Source organism: Martes martes (assembly GCF_963455335.1).
Source record: "Martes martes genome assembly, chromosome: 2".
In the NCBI taxonomy this organism is placed as follows: domain Eukaryota; kingdom Metazoa; phylum Chordata; class Mammalia; order Carnivora; family Mustelidae; genus Martes; species Martes martes.
In genome coordinates this window covers 156,866,547-156,885,113 of record NC_137889.1, presented here as the reverse complement: position 1 = coordinate 156,885,113, position 18,567 = coordinate 156,866,547, and the positions used below count along the sequence as shown (strand labels likewise).

Below are 18,567 nucleotides of genomic sequence, written 5' to 3'. Positions count from 1 at the left end.
AAGTAGTGGGTTATTTTTCCGTGGCCTCCGAACTTCCTATTTTTCTCACTATGCATTTCATATTATCCCAATTATCTAAGTTAGTGCATTAATATAGAAATACTATGATCTTCCATTTTCCCTAATTAAGACTATTAGGAAGACATTTTATGCTCTTATTTTTTTTAATGAAATTCAATTTAAAGTCACTGTATCAGATCTTATTAGCTGCTACATTATAACATATAATATTTCATTGGGGGCAAAATGCCTAAATCAAAATTAGATCCAAACTTCAAAAATACAAACTATGACAGTAACATAGTCATGGCCCTTTGCATATATTTCATCCTGTATAAAATAAAACTTTCCTTGTGTCAAGTTTTAATCAAGAATGTCCCCAGGAAATACTATGGCATGGAAGATATAGGAAGAAATTGTACCATTCCATCTTCTAAATAATAGGGTGTCCAAATTAAAGGTTGTGAATATTTTAAGGACGGCCTGAGAGGTGAATAAAGAGTTGAGCAAGCCCCATACTGTTAGGGTCTGTGATCAAAGGAGCGAGACTGAGACAAAGCGAAGGTCAAGCAAAGCTTTATTTCGTGCCAGCATCGAGAATCAAACTGACAGGTCAGGGCCGCCTCTTACAGAGAGAGCGACCCCTCCCAGCCTCACAGACTAACTTTTATAGAGCAAAGGCCATGTGGTTGAGACTGGCCACACACAGGTGACCAATGAGATTGTAACACACAGAGAAAGTTGCATAGTCATGCTAGGTCCCACACGGGTGGCCAATTGAATTACAATTCACCCTATAGTAGCTATTTGAACTAGCCTATCACCTTGGTCAGAATTGGCACCCAAAAGCTGCCCAAAAGGTGGGGCCCACGTTCTTTGGTGATTAAGGGATGCTTTACTGATTGGATGTCTCCACCTGGCCTGACTCATCCTTGTATTTGGGCTCTGCTATCACAGAATGGTCGACCATATTTTACTGGTTTCCCGGACTTGCTTCTAAGTAAGTTCCCCTTGAGGGGGGTGGGATGGGGAGCAGGGTCAGTTTAAGTTTCACTGCATAAACAACAAAATCACTGTTTAAGCGAGATGGAATCGCTCTGGCTAAATAGGCCCTTACCATACCATTTTTTAAAAAGCAAAATGGGAAAATTTCATTTAGTTAATACAGCAAGTATACTGAAATATTAAGTGCATGCCTAGCATGAAGCTAGTCACAGTGGGATAGGATAACATCCTAGAGGAAGATACCTCCTGTGTCCAGCACACAGTACTTGCTCCATACAAGATTTTTGAATAAATGGATAAAGACCTTCCTCCCTTTTCCCAAAAAACATACAACCTAGTTGGAATTAACAGACATTCCTTCATGTAATCTTCGCCAGATGTCTGTGAGGAAGGAAATATTTTTAAGCTAATTTTTTTAAAGGAAGAGACTGAGGTTCTGCGTCTCAAGGTCAGGGAACTAGACGGGGGTAGAGCAGGGACTTTGACCCTGTCTGTCTGCCTCTGGAGTCCAGGGATTTACATGGACTTGCATCTTCAGCTACTGGTGTATGCCGTTCTAAGAGAAGGACTGCCCTCAGTGATCTCCTGCGAGTCCTTCAATCCTGGACTCTTTCTCATGTTTTCTTCCCTTGTCTATTACTCTCCCTTAGAAATGCTATAGAATAACAATTCCGTCTCCTGTGGGAAATCTTCCAGCCGTAATTATTAAAACACAAGTAAACATGTACCTCTGAAGCTGGAGGGAAAACCATATTTCAAGTCAAACCTTGGGGGCTACCTGGAAAGCCACTTGGCATGTACCCAGGGCTCAGAACAACCACCACCAGGACAATTGATACTCAGGGATGTTTTCTTTGTCATTGCTGGACAGGAGGGACCTTTCTCAATGATTTTCTGTCACCACGTGGAAGTGATAAGTTCTATGAACAGTTTAACGGCCAAATAAAGGATTTCTGGATACCCCATAGAGGGGATTCTCAATTTTGCTGTGCTCCCAGTACATCTCACAGATATGCTTTGAGGACACATCGATGTTCAAATTTCCACCAGGGCTCAGAATTGTCTATTTCTCTTGGAACATCTAAGCACTGGCAGGGCTCAGCTGAGACAAAGGACAAAGCACCTTAGGAAGTTGACAGTCAATAAAATATGGGGCCTTGTTTCTCGCTAATGGGCACAAAAATGTTCTCATATAAGGTCTGATTTTTTTAAAGCCTTAGTAAATTTGAATAAAAGGAACTTTACATTGGGTAAATATGACAGAAAATAAAAGGACCCCTGGGATTCCTCAGCTATCAGGAATGAGTGGCCTCACGTAGCCACAATAGCTTCTTGCTTTTTATTTTTGTTTTTGTTTTTGCAACATTAACTCCTCAAATTATACCTTTCTTTCTTAGCACTTTACCACTCTTGAAGGAGGACAAACCACTCTTGGCCAACAGGCTTCATTCATTCACCCAGAATTGAATCTGACTGAGAATATGGGCAACTCTGATTCCCCAAAAATTAACAGATTGCCAACTATAACAAAGATATGACCGCCTAGAAACACCACAGACTTGGCCATATCCACATTTCTATAATGTCTGTTTGTAGCATATTGATAGTCTGTACTGAATTCTTCCAATAACCATGGTGGTTGGAGGTTACAGTTTTGCTCTTCACAGCCTCCAGGATGCATTATCCAATCTCTGGACCTCTGTTTTTCAGACATGTTTGATAGAGGGATATAATGATGATGAGAGTTAAGCAAAAGTTTTAAATCTCAGAAATTCTTTTCTCAATTTACAAAAGGCTTTCAGATGTACAATTTGGTTCTTGTAACAACTTTATTATGAGAACATCCATTCTTCAATGAGGGAAGAAATCTGGAGACATTCAATGACAAGATTAAGATGAGTAAGGCACTGGAGCTCCTGGGTGGCTTAGTGGATTAAGCATCAGACTCTTTCTTTTCTTTTCTTTTCTTTTTTTTTTAAGATTTTATTTATTTACTGGACACAGAAAGTGAGAGTACACAATCAGAAGAAGCACTAGAGAGAGAGAGAAAAGCAGTCTCCCATTGAGCAGGGAACCCCGTGTGGGGCTCTATCCCAGGACCTGAGCCGAAAGCAGATGCTTAACCAACTGAGCCACGCAGGAATTCAAGCATCAGATTCTTGATGTCATGATCTCAGAGTCATGAGATTGAGGCATGGAGCCTGCTTGGGATTCTCTCTCTCCCTCTTTCTTCCATGCCCCCTCCCTGCTTCCTCCTTGTGCACTCACTCACTCTCTCTCTCTCTCTCTCAAATAAATAAATAAATAAATAAATAAAAGGTGACCAAGACATTTAAACAGTGGTGCTGGGAATCTACTTAGGTCTTCTGATTCTTAGACCAATACTGTTTCCACGTCCCTATAACTAAGGTTAGTTGACTCAATGGCATATACCAGGAGCTTTCAAGGTATGGAGCAACAGCAGCAGCATTTGGCAACTCGTGAGACATGCAAATTCTCAGGTGCCTCCGCAGACCTGCTGAGTCAGAAACTCTCAGACGGGGCCCAGCAATCCAGGTTTTTACAAACTCTCTGGGTAATACTGATGCCCACCAATGTTTGAGAACCACGGCATACAATTCCTACATATGGTATCATAAAGTCATCCCAGAGACAGATCTTCTATCAGTAGTCCTTCTAAAACCTTCCAGAAGACTTCAAAGCCATGAGGGAGCAGAATGTTTAAAGCTCATCCACATTATGCAGGTGCTATGGCCTTTTCTTGCAGCTTTTCTTCCTGCTATCTCTATCATCTGGGAATAAAGGAAATGGTTTTCATTTCTTGAAGTCAAGATCATCCAACTATTCAATTTTGATGCTAAAACAAAAAACAAAAAACTTTATTCTATGGAAGTTCTTTCTCAAGGGTCCTCATGTCCTTCTCAGTCTGCCCAGAATAGTGTTTTTATCCAATTCATGAGCAGCCAGAAGGAGTGACTTCTTCTCCCACCACTCACCTACTCCAGGCACACCGTAAACACCTTCTCTTTCAAGGGCTTTATTCCACTAGTTGAAATGTGCATATCTTGGATTTCATCGAGAAAATAGAAGGGAGGTTAGGCTCCCCTGTCATATGCTCCACAGCACTCTCTAGTTCTCCTTTACAGTACTCATCACATTTCTAATTACTTGTTCAATGTCACTGTCTAATTACTTGTTCCCCACATGTTCTCTATTAAGACTTTTAGAGGCCCTAAGCTCTGACAAGATAATGGTGTCTCCTCCAACACCATATGGATTTTGAAATTAGGAAAAAAATCAAAACTTTCAAATAAGTTGAAGGTGTCCAACAGGTTTTGATATTGCCCATGGTGACTGCATCAATGCTTTCCTCCAAATAACATAGACTGAGCAAACTTTTTTTTTAAATGGGGAGGTGGGGGCAACTCCTCCTTTGTTGGTGCCCTAAGCACAGGGGTCTTCCTGTTGGGTAAGCCAGCCCCATTTCCGCATAAATTGTAAGTTTCATGAGGATCAAGCCACATCTGTCTTAGTCACAGCATGGTCCCAATGCCTGAGCCAAGATAGGTTCTTAGGAAATGTTCGATGAAAGAATAGAGTGAGTGAGTAGATGGATGGAGCAAGACGAAGAGAATGGGGTAGAAAAGTTAAAGTGACAGGAGGAAAGGAGGAGAGAGAATTGGGGGTAGAGATGAGCAGGCAGGGAGAGAGGGCAGAAAGACAGGAGACAAATGCAGTTGGTTACTATCTTCATTTTGCCGTAGTTTGAGAGAGAGAGGTCCTAGTACTAAACTCCCTAGTCTATTGCTAGATTTCAAAGAGTCATCTGTTTCATTACTGTTTAATTCTAGAATAAATGTTGCCATCATCCTTTTATAGAATTATGAACTGTGTCTTTATTTACTTACATGGCACAATTTTCAAATACGGGACAGCCCATTGCTCACGTCTTTGTCATGGAATTAGGGAAATGTAGCATAAGCTTTAAATTTGCAGCTGCTGTCCAATCAATGAGGAGGGCCTACCCTTCAGATAACGCTGTGATGCTTGACGTTAGCTATTCAACAGTTGCAGTCCTTGGGACTTTTGATTTCTGTCACCCTGGAAAATGAACAGCATTTGTGCTGACAGGTTTTTTTTTCCCCAGTTCACCCCTTTCTAATGAATCTATTCTAAACCATGTTACGCATTTAAATAAATTTTACACGCCATATCAAAACAGCAATATTAACAGTACTTGTCGCCACAAAATCCCACGCAAATTACAGAGAACTTCCACATGCAATACATTTAGCCAAAATGGGACTTTTAGATGACAGCAATCTTATAAGGTGTCAACACACAGCAATGATATGCAGACCCTACTTTCTACTTTTTCCTGATGAGAACAAAAGTATGCTTTGGCACAGCATTCAAATTCATCAAATAAGCACCCAAGAACGGATTTATTGCACAGGCTAAAGTTGAGTAAAGAAGGCCCATATGCTGTGTAAAAAAGCTTCTATATCTTTAGGTCCCCAGATCCTAATGTGACAAGGATATTATTATCCACTAGAGTCATAAAGCCTTTTATAGAGATATTTCCCCCCTTAGCCCTGTTATTTTAATTTGTGCACAGATTTTAGCACAGGCAATTTCCCCCTGCAAGGGCTTTTCACTAATAGAATTATACTGTCTTAGCTCAAAATGGCCTTTGGTTCTTAGTCCACTGGGCTCAAAAGATTATTTTCTTGTGTGGAGAGCTCTCCACACCACCCGGGAGCCCACCATTATCTGCACCGAACACCCCAATCCTCTACATCCTTCAAGAGGCTACACAGCTGGGCCCAGCATGAAAATGACAACCATTCAAAAGCTCCACGAGTTTATTTTCCTCTGGCTGGGCATCTCGGCTTCTGGACTCCCGTCAACGCCATCACAACACATGCCTTTCAATAAAAAGTGATCCTAACAGGATTAAATGTAATTTAGAGTCAATAAGGAGAAGTTTGCCATCGGGCGGAATTATAATAGACAGTATGATCAGAAGGTAGAAAATCTGGAAGGTTTTCAGGGGTGCATTCTACTGTAAAAAAATGAAACAGAGAAGAGAAAAAAATTTATTCTCAGCCAAATCCTCTTGCTGGTTCCATCTCTCACGCACATCAATTCACAGTCTATTAAGGTAATAAGAACCATGTACTGTAATTTACAGAGAGGAAAAAAGAGAGAGAGATTTCTGGGAGAATGGAAAACATGATGGGATCTCTCTGCCAGTTCTTCATTGGGATGTACGTGGTAAGTAAAATGCTTTCGGTTCTGTGTGACATGGAGGGCACAAAGGGCACATGGCACCCACGACAGCATTTACTTTGGCTGCAGGACAGTTCCCAAATCGTCACTCTGCAGGCAGCAGCACAGGGAAGGCCGTCACTCTTCTAGAAGGCAGCCCTCTATCTCCTGTACAGGGTGGGCCTAGAAAAGTCATGGGAGAACTGAGCACTAGAATGAACTCTAGCCCAGGGAAGAAGGAGCCTCCGCTGCAGGAAGGTACGAGCTGCTTTCTGGAAGCTGCCAGTGGATACCCTTTGCTGAATCACTGCTTTAGTACAGAGGGAAGAAATAAGGAAGGAAGATAGGCATGTAGCAAGAATGCACTGCCTGAAATAATTTCCCTGATTTACAGTCTTCACATTATTATTAACAGAAAATAATAGCTACCATTTATAAGACATTGTAATTACCACCTAGTGGAGAAGGCTTTAAGTTATCTTTCCTATATCATCTCACTTAATTTTCACAGCAGCCCTATAAAAGAGCTACTTTTATTCTTTTTTTTTTTAAGATTTATTTATTTTTGAGAGAGAGAGCATGCCAGGGGGATGTGGGGGGGCAGGGGGGCTTGACGGCGGGGAGAGAATCCCAAGCAGACTCTCCACTGAGTGAGGAGCCTGACACAGAGCTTGATCCCACCACCCTGAGATCATGACATTAGCTGAAACCACAAGTCAGACACTTACCCAACTGCACCACCCAGGTGCCCCCAAGCTAGTTTATTTTAGTTCTCACTTCAAAGATGAGGGAAACAAAAATCAGAGATATGAGTGAGTTGCTTGAGGTCATGCCGTCCACAAATGCTAGAACTGCAATGAAGCCCTGGGTTATCTGTCTCGATCCATGTGCTTAACCCCCATATCCGCCCAATTGTTGACTGAAAATGAGACCCTTCCTCCCCCCCGCCTTTTAAGCTGAAGTATAGATGACACACAATGTTCTATTAGTTTCAGGTGTACAATGTAGTGATTCAACAATTCTATATAATGTGCTATACTCACAATAATGAGAATAGCTACCATCCATCACCACACAACATTATTACAATACTATTAACTGTATTTCCAATGTTGTACTTTTCATCCTTATGACTTACTTATTCTACTACTGTAAGTTTGTACCTCCTAATCCCCTTCAATTTTTTTCCATCCCCCCAATCCCCTCCCTTCTGATAACCATGAGTCTGTTCTCTGTATTTATGATTCTGTTTCTAGTTTTTTGTTTGTTCATTTGTTTTGTTTTTTAGATTCCACATACAAGTAAAACATATAGTATTTGTCTTTCTCTGGCTTGCTGACATCACTAGGCATACTACCCTCTAGGTCCATCCAGGTTGCCACAAACGGCAGAAGATCGTTCTTTTTTTTTTTTTTTTCGACTGAGTAATATTCCATTGTATATGTATACCACATCTTCTTTATTCATTCATCTATCAGTGGACACTTGGGTTGCTTCCATATCTTGGCTATTATAAATAATGCTGCAATAAACATAGGGATGCATATATCTTTTTGAATTAGGCTTTTGTCGTCTCGTACTGAAATAAAGTTCTCAGGTACCTATCTGAGCAGATGTGCAGGACTGCCTCTGTGTGAGACAGCAGCAGCAGCTGGATTCTGCATATAGCTTTTAATTTACTTTTTGTCAGAAAAGGAAGGAAAGATTCATCAAAACATGGGAAAGGAGTACAAAGGGATGACAACTATCTTGAAGCCATAAAGCAGGCCTCTACCCTCTCCCCTACACACTAGTATGCAGGGACTCAGGGAGGAGAGGGATATTTGTGCTAGTAATCACCAGGTGCAGGAAGTGGGGCTGAGGGTTACATTCTTTTATAGCTCTTCCCCTTTGCCCTGCCCAGATGATCATGGGATCCTGTCCATATCAGGCTATCATATTCAGTAGCCTGAGACCAGGATCACTGCCGATACTTCAGCTGCTTCCAGAGTCACTCCTTAGGGCTTATAATACATTTCTAAGAATAACGCCACAGGTTTTTGTTTTCTTTGGGTAAATACCCACTGGAGGAATTACTGGATCATATTGATGAGGGAACAGAAGGCAAACTGAGGACAAAGCCTAAGCCAACACCTTGTAACCTCCCTGGACTCACTCTTGGATGGGACATGTGTGACATTCTTCCAGAAAGCTCCCAAATCTCTTAATGTTAATACCTTGCTAGAGGGGAAAATAACCTTAACTTAACAATGGCAAGACCTCTGGTATCTTGTAGGTAACTTGTAGGTCAGTCCTCTTTAGCACATGAGAGTTCTTTTGAAACTTCCCTATCCTTACTTCCCCCAATTCCCAAGTATGTAATCACCAATCCCCAAGATCCTGGTGCACCAGCTCTTTCTGCCCATGGGTCCTGCCCCTAGGCTTTAATAAACCATCATTTTGCACCAAAGATGTCTCAAGAATTCTTTTTTTTTTTTAAGATTTTATTTATTTATTGGATAGAGAGAGACACAGAGAGGGAACGCAAGCAGGGGGAGTGGGAGAGGGAGAAGCAAGGTCCCTGCTGAGCAGGGAGCCCAATGTGGGGTTCCATCCCAGGACCCTGAGATCATGACCTGAGCTGAAGGCAGACGCCTAACAACTGAGCCACCCAGGTACCACCGAAACCATCACAAGAATTCTTTCTTGGTCGTCAGCTCTGGACCTGACCCCACCAAACCTTACCTATATTCCAAAACCACATCAATATGATGTTTCTATTTTTCATTTTTTTGGGGAACCTCCATACTATTTTTCCCAGGAGTTGTACCAATTTATATTTCCATCAGCAACAGTGCCTGAGGGTTCCCTTTTCCCCACATCTCACCAACGCTTGTTATTTCTTCTTCTGTTTTAACCATTCTGATAGCCGTAAGGCAATACCTCACTATGGTTTTGATTGTAAATGCAGCACCTTTATCATGGGAGAAATTTTATTTTGGTAAGTGCCATTGCTGGGAAGAGTAACCAGTTCCTTAGAAGACAGGATTCAAAAACAACATGGCCTGGATGAGTGCAGAAGCAAAGAAAACGTTTGGTATGGACAACAGTAGTCTTAGGAAAGAAACTACACATCTACCACTTTGTGAAATGAGTAGGTATGGAAAATCAGCTGAACTTTTAGAGACATGGAGGATTTACACCGAAACATTGCAGTTTGGTTAAATTATGTGTCAGGGTGGCCTACTGAAAATAACCAGGGAACCAGGCCTGATTCTGCTGCAAGGGTATCAGAAAAGAATATGAAGTAGCTTTTTGATGTTTGGAAACAGATACATGGGTTGCAATGCTGGCTCCACTGTTTACTAGCTCTGTGGCTTAGACGAGTTATTTTACATTCTCTCTGCCTCAACTTACTCATTTATAAAACAGGGGTATTAGCTATAGAATTTACCTCATATGGCTCTTGTAAGGATTAAGCGAGTCAATCCGTATCTTGGGTTTCCATTGCAAATAAGAATTTGACTACCTAACATCCACAGATCAGTTATTTAATACACATTTATAAATTGTGTAGAATTGCCAGATATCATGCAAGGAACTGGAAATATTAAGACACATAAGACCTCAAGTTGTGGTCACCTGGGTGGCTCAGTCGGTTAAGCATCTGCCTTCGGCTCGGGGTGTGATCTCAGAGTCCTGGGATCAAGCCCTGTGTCAGGCTCTCCGCTCAGTAGTGAGTCTGCTTCTCCCTCTCCTTCCGTGATCTCTCTCACTTTTGCTCTCTCAAATAAATAAATAAAATCTTTAGGGAAAAAAATTTTTTCTAATAATAAAAGAAAACAGAAGCTAAAGAAAATTTAAGAGTAAATTATAGAGAAGAAAAAATTAACCATAATAGGACAACCCCAAGAGAGAGAAAAAAAGGACTTATCAGGATATTAACAGTGGTTATAACAGTGTTTATAAAAGCAAGCTGTCATTTATCTTGGTATATGTAGGTTATAATATATTCTTATACCTAATATATTCTCTGAATATATTATTAACTCTTCCATGTACATTTTTCCAGGCTTTTGGGAGAAACAATTTTAGATTTGTTCTAAACTCGAAAGAGTTGCAGAAAGAGTATAGAGCATTTCATACATTCTTCACCCTGCTTTCTCTAACATTAACATCTTACTTGACCATGCTTTATTTATTCACCTAAGGAGTTAACAATGGCAAAGCACCATTAATTAAACTAAAGACTTTATGTGAATTTCCCAGTTTTTCCACTAATCTCTTTTTCTGTTCCAGGATCTGATCCAAGAGACCATGTTGCATTTAAGATCCTATATACTTTCCTTACATTAATTAAAATTATATATTAACTTTTCATATATGCACTTCCTACCTTAAATAAAGCCCTTAACACATCAACTATATTCTGCTACAAGCAGTTTTCTAACTGGTTCCTACATCTTAGTTTCTTTGCCATCTTTCAACATATTGCTTTTAAATCTTCACCATCCTGCTCAGAAATCTTCATCTTGTTCCAAGAGAAAACCAAGGCCAAGAACATCAGACTGTCCACATCTAACCTTCTCATTCCCTTCCCTAAGGTGAACTGGCCTGGGCACTGCCTTCTACACCCAGGGCTTCATGCTTTCCACTTCCATATTTTAACTTACATTATTTACATTATCATATTGTTTTTAATATTTTTAATGTTTAAAATATTTATTTATTTGTAAGTAATCTACACCCAGCATGAGGCTTGAACTCAGTACCCTGAGATCAAGAGCCACATTCTTTTCCAACTGAGCCAGCCAGACACCCCTGTTTTTCATATTATATTATTTCCCTTGTCCAGGAAGCCATATTTGCCCACCCTCATCTAGCAGAGAGTTCGTCCTATTCCTACTGTCTAGAAAATTCTCCCGGCATCATCTGTTATCATTTCATGTCTCCATTCTAGTCCTCCAACCCAACCGTGAACTTCTCTGGAGAAGAAGCGCTGTCTTGTATGCAGCTCTGTATCTCCAGAACCTATTACACAGTTTAGTTTAATAAATATGTTCTGATTGGGTTGCTAGAAACCTTCAGTTCTAATGATTACGAAAATAATGGCAATTTTCTGTTTCTGGCCCAATATGTAAGGAGCTTGGAAGTTACTGCTCCTCTCCTAACAAGAAAAAAGCCAAACAAACTGAAAATTAGCCATTCTTCTTAGATCAGTACAAGAATTGAGGTCACAAGGAAAACCACTGCCACGACAACTGGAGGGAGAGAAAATCGGAGTGACAGTGAATCTCAACTGACCAGAGCGGAAACGTCTGCAGGACACAGAGGTAGAACCCGAGTAAGAAAAACTTAAACTGTAATTGACAAATTGCTGGAGGATCCGTGTGAACGAGTCAGAAAGTGAAAAACAATGGCCCACACTAACTGTGCCCTTACTGTGTTCTGGGAACTGTCTAAGCGTGTTACATTTATCAGATTACTTGTGTCTCCCAACAACTTTAAGAGGAACCCATGTTACAGGTAGAAAAACTGAGGCACAGGGAAGTTCAGTAAGTGCTTTGGTTAGTAAATGTCAGAGCCAGGATTTAAATCCAGGTGAACTAGCTCCAGAGCCCACATTCTTTTTTTTTTTTTTTAATTTATTTATTTATTTGACAGAGATCACAGGTAGGCAGAGATATAGGCAGAGAGAGAGGAGGAAGCAGGCTCCCTGCTGAGCAGAGAGCCCCATGTGGGGCTTGATCCCAGGACCCTGGAATCATGACCTGAGCTGAAGGCAGAGGCTTTAACCCACTGAGCCACCCAGGTGCCCCCAGAGCCCACATTCTTGATACCTAAACTATGTTTGCCTCATACCAGTTACCAATTGGTAACTGGCTTATGACTCACATAAGCCAGTCATGTGTCAGGTGAGACTCTGGGAAAACCTAAAACAATAGGACATTTACTCTCTACAAGAAGCACTCATTAATTCTCACCATTAGGGACCACTCTTTCCAATGACCCTAACCCAGTGCTTCTACAACATCTCCCCATCTCACCGCTGCCACAATTAATAAGGTGTATTCTCACTTCATGAAGGCCACCATAAAGTGTCTCTATGTCAAATTTTCTTCTAATTTCATTCTTTAAGGCTCATCATGCTTTGTGCTAAGTACTATATCCCTCCCAGGACAACTAGAGCCTAAAATATTGTCTTCAGTGATGAATATGTGTTCTCCAGGTAAGGTGTATTGCTAGTAATTAAACAGTATTAATTCCATCAGCTTTGATTTATTCTGCTCTCTCAGTAATGAAGCTCAGTATTCTATTTTCTCTCTGCCTAGCACTGAGCAATAGAATTGGTGTTTAAGGATTATCATATAAATCTACTTTTTGGTCAGTCAGTGTTGGGAAATTTTTTCAATATATTACAAATGTATTCATTATTCCCTCGTTCATAAAAATAATTAAAAGCTGTGGCCGAACACAAATTCCCAGAGCACAAAAGCCTGACTGGCAGGCCACTGCCAAATACCAAGGTTGCCAGCTTCTTAGTTTACGGGTTTCTTAATGAGAACTCGTACCTTCTCATTCAATAAAGGGCTTAGGTGGACATTTCCTGCTGGTGTTCACAGGAGTTATAAAACTAAAGCCCTACACATCAAAATGAAAATGGGCTTCTGTTATTTTCTGTATGTTCTTAGCAATTCAGAAATAACTTACCCTAAAAAAAACTACGTCCCTCCAAAATAAAATCCCAGCATTCTTCAGAAGCGATGCCCAGGATGTTAATAACATGTGCTCACGTTCTCTTAAAATAAAACTAAAGAAAGAAATAAAGAATAAAGCAAGGGAGGAAGGTAGAAGAAAATACAAGTAGATCCAGTCCATCATTGTGATAGCCAAGTTTCTCCTTAGATAAAACAGACATAAAACATGTACTTTACAAGCTTCAGACGACCTTCAAGACATCTGAGTACAGTATCTATGGATTTTTAAGTATAATTAACGACTTCTATTTTTCCATTTCAAGAATCGGAGTTCTGTTTCCTTGACAGGCAAAAGCCAATCAATCTTGTTTTCAAATGCTAATACAAGCAATTACAAATAACATTAATTAAAATACTACAGGAGCTGTTAGAGCTTGGGTGGTAGAGCTTTTTTTCTTCACCTGAACTCATGAGGATTCTAATTTGCAGGATGAATTGAGAAAGCACCCTTGGTTTGATCCATTTCTGGGAGGAAGAGCTGGCCCTTGAAACCCAGCTGAGAGCTGCAGAAATCCCCTGGTCTGTAAGGAATCCTGGGCCTGCAGAAGCCACGATGCTTATCGCACCTGGTAGACCAAATGTGACAGATCATTTTATTTACAGCGCAAATATTAATTTTCTGGTTTTGGTAACGAAAATACAGTGCTCATTTGTATTGTTGTAAAACTTGTAAATATGCCCTGTAGGATAAATAATATCCAAACAACATCCTAATTAAAAGGAAAACTCAGTTGTCTTGCAAGATAATGTAAGGAGGGTACATAAATTGTAAGTAAGATACATGGTAAAAATGAAAAAGACAGACTGGATGGGAGAGGAATGAAATAAGATTTGGAAATGTGCTTTTTAAATGAACACAAATTGTGAGATAATGTCTCACTGAACAATAAAAATAACAAAACAGTGGCAAAGATGTAATAGAATTTCCTGTGTACACCATTTTAATCTTAATATAATTTTCCCTAGTGCCTCCACGATTACTGAACTACTACGACCATTTCTTTCTCACTCTGTCCAAAGGTACCAAGACAGTGTTCTTTGCTGCAAATAATTCCCTGATTATGAACACAAAAATGATCTAGAATTTGACCACAGTGCTTTTTAAAAATGACATAGTGTCTGCTCAGGGCCAAAGGCCTTAGGGAATGGCAAAGTATGGGTAATTTCCTTAGGGAAACAGAATGAGAACACGGAAAAATACTTCCCCACTTCCTCCTGAATAAGGCAACCCCACGCTTTTGCTGCTGTTGTTCTTTTGCTCCTTTATTCAAAAGAAGGAGAAAAGATTTCTACACATATCTGGACCTACAGTGTGTTAGAGCACAGAGCTGATGCCAAAGAAATTCTGGGTTTGGGAAACAAGTACAGATGATATACCTGAGGAAAATTCACATCAGTGCGTCCTCAGTTTCTCAGTCTGCAAAATGGGGGTGATAATATTTATCTCTTAGCTTCACACATGATACACAAATGAATGTTGAGTAAATGCTACTCCAATATGGAGGTAAGGGTCCAAATATGATTGTGAAAGGTTTTCTGGTGTGGACACATTACGTCCAGAGGAAACCCTACATCTACTACTGACCCCAACTGATGAAGCTCAATAAAATATTCAACTCCAATCCAACCCCATATACATCTCAGATAATGTGCAGATATCTCACACTCATGTAGGTCTTTCAAGCTATGTGTATATTTCCTGGGTGTCATCAATGTTGTTATAGATCTTAAACTTTAAGAAAATACCCAAAAGTACAGACCATGCCCTACTTATTATTTTGCCTTTCATTTGGTGTCACTCTGGAGTGGGAATTCTGTTTTTGCTAAACATCCACTCAAATACTTTTTCTTTCATTCAGAGTCTAATTTGTTTTATTAATATATTATTTTTCAAAAATAATTCATCAGGCAAGAGAAAGATATACTTGCTCATGCATAGAGAAAATATGTGCCAAATACATCAACAAATCCATTTTATTAAACGTGCCATCAATTAATCCCTTTGTTGAATAGAATGCATAACTCTATAATGTGACTAACTTTTAATTTTGATTTTTTATACTAGATTAAACAGTAGAAGAATTTTGGACCCCATGAAAATGGATCTACAAAACAAACAAAGCTGACATAACCAGAAAAGCTAGGCTCATAAACAAGTATTCTTATAATATGCGATCTTGCTATTAGAACTGCAAATCATGAGCACACTGTCTTTATGAATTTTGCATTATTTTTTTCTAGAAAAATTCTAAGGATTTAAATTGAAGTTTTCAAGTCTATCTGATTTCTTAATATAAAAATCAATTTCAGTGGTTTTTTATTCTGTTTTTTTTAAAAGCCTCATTGATCCAAATGCAAATAGAGCAAAGGCTATCATTAAATATATCCCCAGGCATTCCATATTCAGACTTCATAATCACGGATCAGCTGGTAGGAGATGATTACAAAGGCAATTTGAGATTGTCTAAAAGATCACCAAAGCGGACTTCTTTTCCAAAACCAGAGTCCTCTTCTCCAGGAGATGTGGGTCAGCCATCTTTTATGGATGTTCCTCTAGTCCATTGTTTTGAATGATCTTGGCATATTCCTTGGCGATGTGTAAGGCACTCGAGGTCTAGCAGGATCCTCAAAATCAACATGGAAGAGACCAAACCGGCTGTTATACCCTTGGATCCACTCAAAATTATCCAGAAGAGACCATACACAATATATTTTGCAATTGACTTTATCAAGCTGGATAGCTAATTAAAAAAAAAAAAAAAGAGAGAAAAGGAAAGGAAAAAAAGGAGGAAAATTATATCTCTGGGAAGTTTCGTAAACATACAAAATCGCTGACAACTACTGTGGGTATCTTTCTCTTGCAGAGGATCACAGGAAAAAAAAAAAAACTCTCAATGCTCTTTTCCAATTTTCTCTTTTAACCAAGTAGGGGTTCCATTCAAGAAGTTAAATTACATATCATTCTAATTATTTGGTTATTCATTCATTTTGATGAATGTTTTATTTGTCCATTCATTTACTCAATAAATGTCTTTTTCAATATCTACTACTTTTCATACACAAAGAAACACATAAACACAGAGTTTCTCCCTAGTACCTAGAATTATATTCATTAAAGACACTGCTCGGCTCTCACTCTCCACAGATGACGTGATATGCTGTGTGGAAAACACAAAAGGCTCCACCCAAAAATTGCCGGATCTCATACAGGAATTCAGCAATGTGGCAGGATATAAAATCAAAGCACAGAAATCAGTTGCATTACATACACTAACAATGAAACAGAAGAAAGAAAAACTAAGGTATCTATCCCATTTATAATTGCAGCAAAAACTATAAGATACCTAGGAATAAACCTCACCAAAGAGGAAAAGGATCTGTACTCTGTAAACTAGAGAACACTCGTGAAAAAAACTGAGGAAGGCACAAAGAGATAGAAAAACACTCCACATTCATAGATTGGGAAAACAAATATTGTGAAAATATTATGTTACCTAGAGCATTCTATATATTCAAAGCAATCCCTCTCAAAATACCATCAACTTTTTTCACAGATCTGGAATAATTAATCCTAAAATTTGTATGAAAAGATCCCAAATAGCCAGAGGAATGTTGAAAAAGAAAACCAAAGTTGGTGGCATCACAGTTCTGGACTTCAAGCTATATTACAAAGCTGTAATCATCAAGACAGTATGGTACCAGCACAAAAACAGACACATAGATCAATGGAACAGACTAGAGAACCTAGAAATGGACACTCAACTCTATAGTCAACCAATCTTTGACAACACAGGAAAGACTATCCAATGGGAAAAAAAACAGCCTCCTTAACAAATGGTGTTGGGAAAATTGGACAGCCACATGCAGAAGAATGAAACTGGACCATTTTTTGAACCATACAAAAAAAGACATTCAAAACAGATGAAAGACCTAAATGTGAGACAGGAATCCATCAAAATCCTAGGGGAGAACATAGGCAGCAAACTCTGTGACCTCAGCTGCAGCACCTTCTTGCTAAACAGGTCTCCAAAGGCAAGGGAGACAAAAGCAAAAATGAAGTTTTGGGACTTCATCTAGATAAAAAGCTTTTGCACATCAAAGGAAATAGTCCACAAAACCAAAAGACAACCTACAGAAAGGGAGAAGATATTTGTAAATGTCTTATCAGGCTAGTATCCAAGATCTACAAAGAACTTATCAAACTCCACACCCAAAAAAACAAATAATCCAGTCAAGAAATGGGCAGAAAACATGAACAGATATTTCTCCAAAGAAGTCATACAAATGGCCGACAGAAGCATAGAAAAATGCTCAACATCATTAGCCACCAGGGAAATACAAATCAAAACTACAAAACTACCACACTACACCAGTCAAAATGGCTAAAATTAACAAGACAGGAAACAACAAATGCTGACTAGGTGCAGAGAAAGGGGAACCCTCTTACACTGCTGGTGGGAATGCAAGCTTGTGCAGCCACTCTGGAAAACAGTATGGAGGTTCCTCGAAAAGTGAAAAACAGACCTTCCCTATGACCTGGCAAATGCACTACTGGGTATTTACCCCAAAGATACAGATGTAGTGAAAAGAAGGGGTGCGTGTACCCCAATATTCATAGCTGCAACGTCCACAATAGCCTAACTATGGAAAGAGCCCAGATGTCCACCAACAGATGAATGGATTAAAAAAACATAGTGTATACACAAACACACACACATATACACACACAATGGAATATTACACAGCCACCAAAAAAAAAACTCTTACCATTTACTGACATGGATGGAACTAGAGGGTATTATGCTAAGTGAAATAAATCAATGAGGGAAAGACAATTACATGATTTCACTCATGTGTGGAATTTAAGAAACAAAACAGAAAATCATAGGGGAAGGGAGGGAAAAATAAAATAAGACAAAAACATAGAAGGAGACAAACCATGAGACTCTTAACTATAGAAAAAACTGAGGGTTGCTAGAGGGGGAGTGGGTAGGGGCTGGGGTAACTGGGTGATGGGCATCAAGGACGGCATGTGATGTAATGAGCACTGGATGTTATATGCTACTGATGAATCACTGAACTGTACCTCTGAAATTAATAATACACTGTAAGTTAAGTAACTGAATTTAAATAAAATAAAAATTTTAAATAAATAAATAATAAAATATTCTTTTAAAAAAAAAAAAAGGAGAGAAGACACTGTTCAACTTCCAAGTGCAACCTCTAGAGAATCCAGAAAGTGCACTAATAAGTTAGAAGAGGTGATAACAACAGGGCTGAGGTAGCCCCAGGTATTACCTTGTCTCCCTGTGACCAAACTGAAACATGTATTATAATTCTGGAAATAGGACCCTAAAGTTAAAAGGATTGACATACAGCTCTGGTTGTACATATATCTTAGACTAAGTAGGCGCAAAAATGTTATGGCATCCCCTCTGCCTAACATCGAAACTTAGAGTGGTGTTTAAACCCTCTAAGAGCCAAAGCAATGGGTCATCTTTCCCTCACATGCACATAGGCACATACACAATATTCTATATGATTTCATTTGTGG

General features: G+C 39.4%; 1 protein-coding gene across 1 annotated transcript in view; it reads right to left on the bottom strand.

The window, feature by feature from the left end:
* Window positions 1-13,651: 13,651 nt before the first annotated feature.
* Window positions 13,652-18,567, bottom strand: part of LOC308339173 (cytosolic beta-glucosidase-like) — a 119,784-nt gene continuing 114,868 nt past the window's right edge. Inside the window, 2 exon segments of the mRNA XM_080797626.1 lie at window positions 13,652-15,608; window positions 15,611-15,754. Of these exon segments, the coding sequence (XP_080653752.1) occupies window positions 15,553-15,608; window positions 15,611-15,754 (200 nt within the window). The 3' untranslated portion in view covers window positions 13,652-15,552.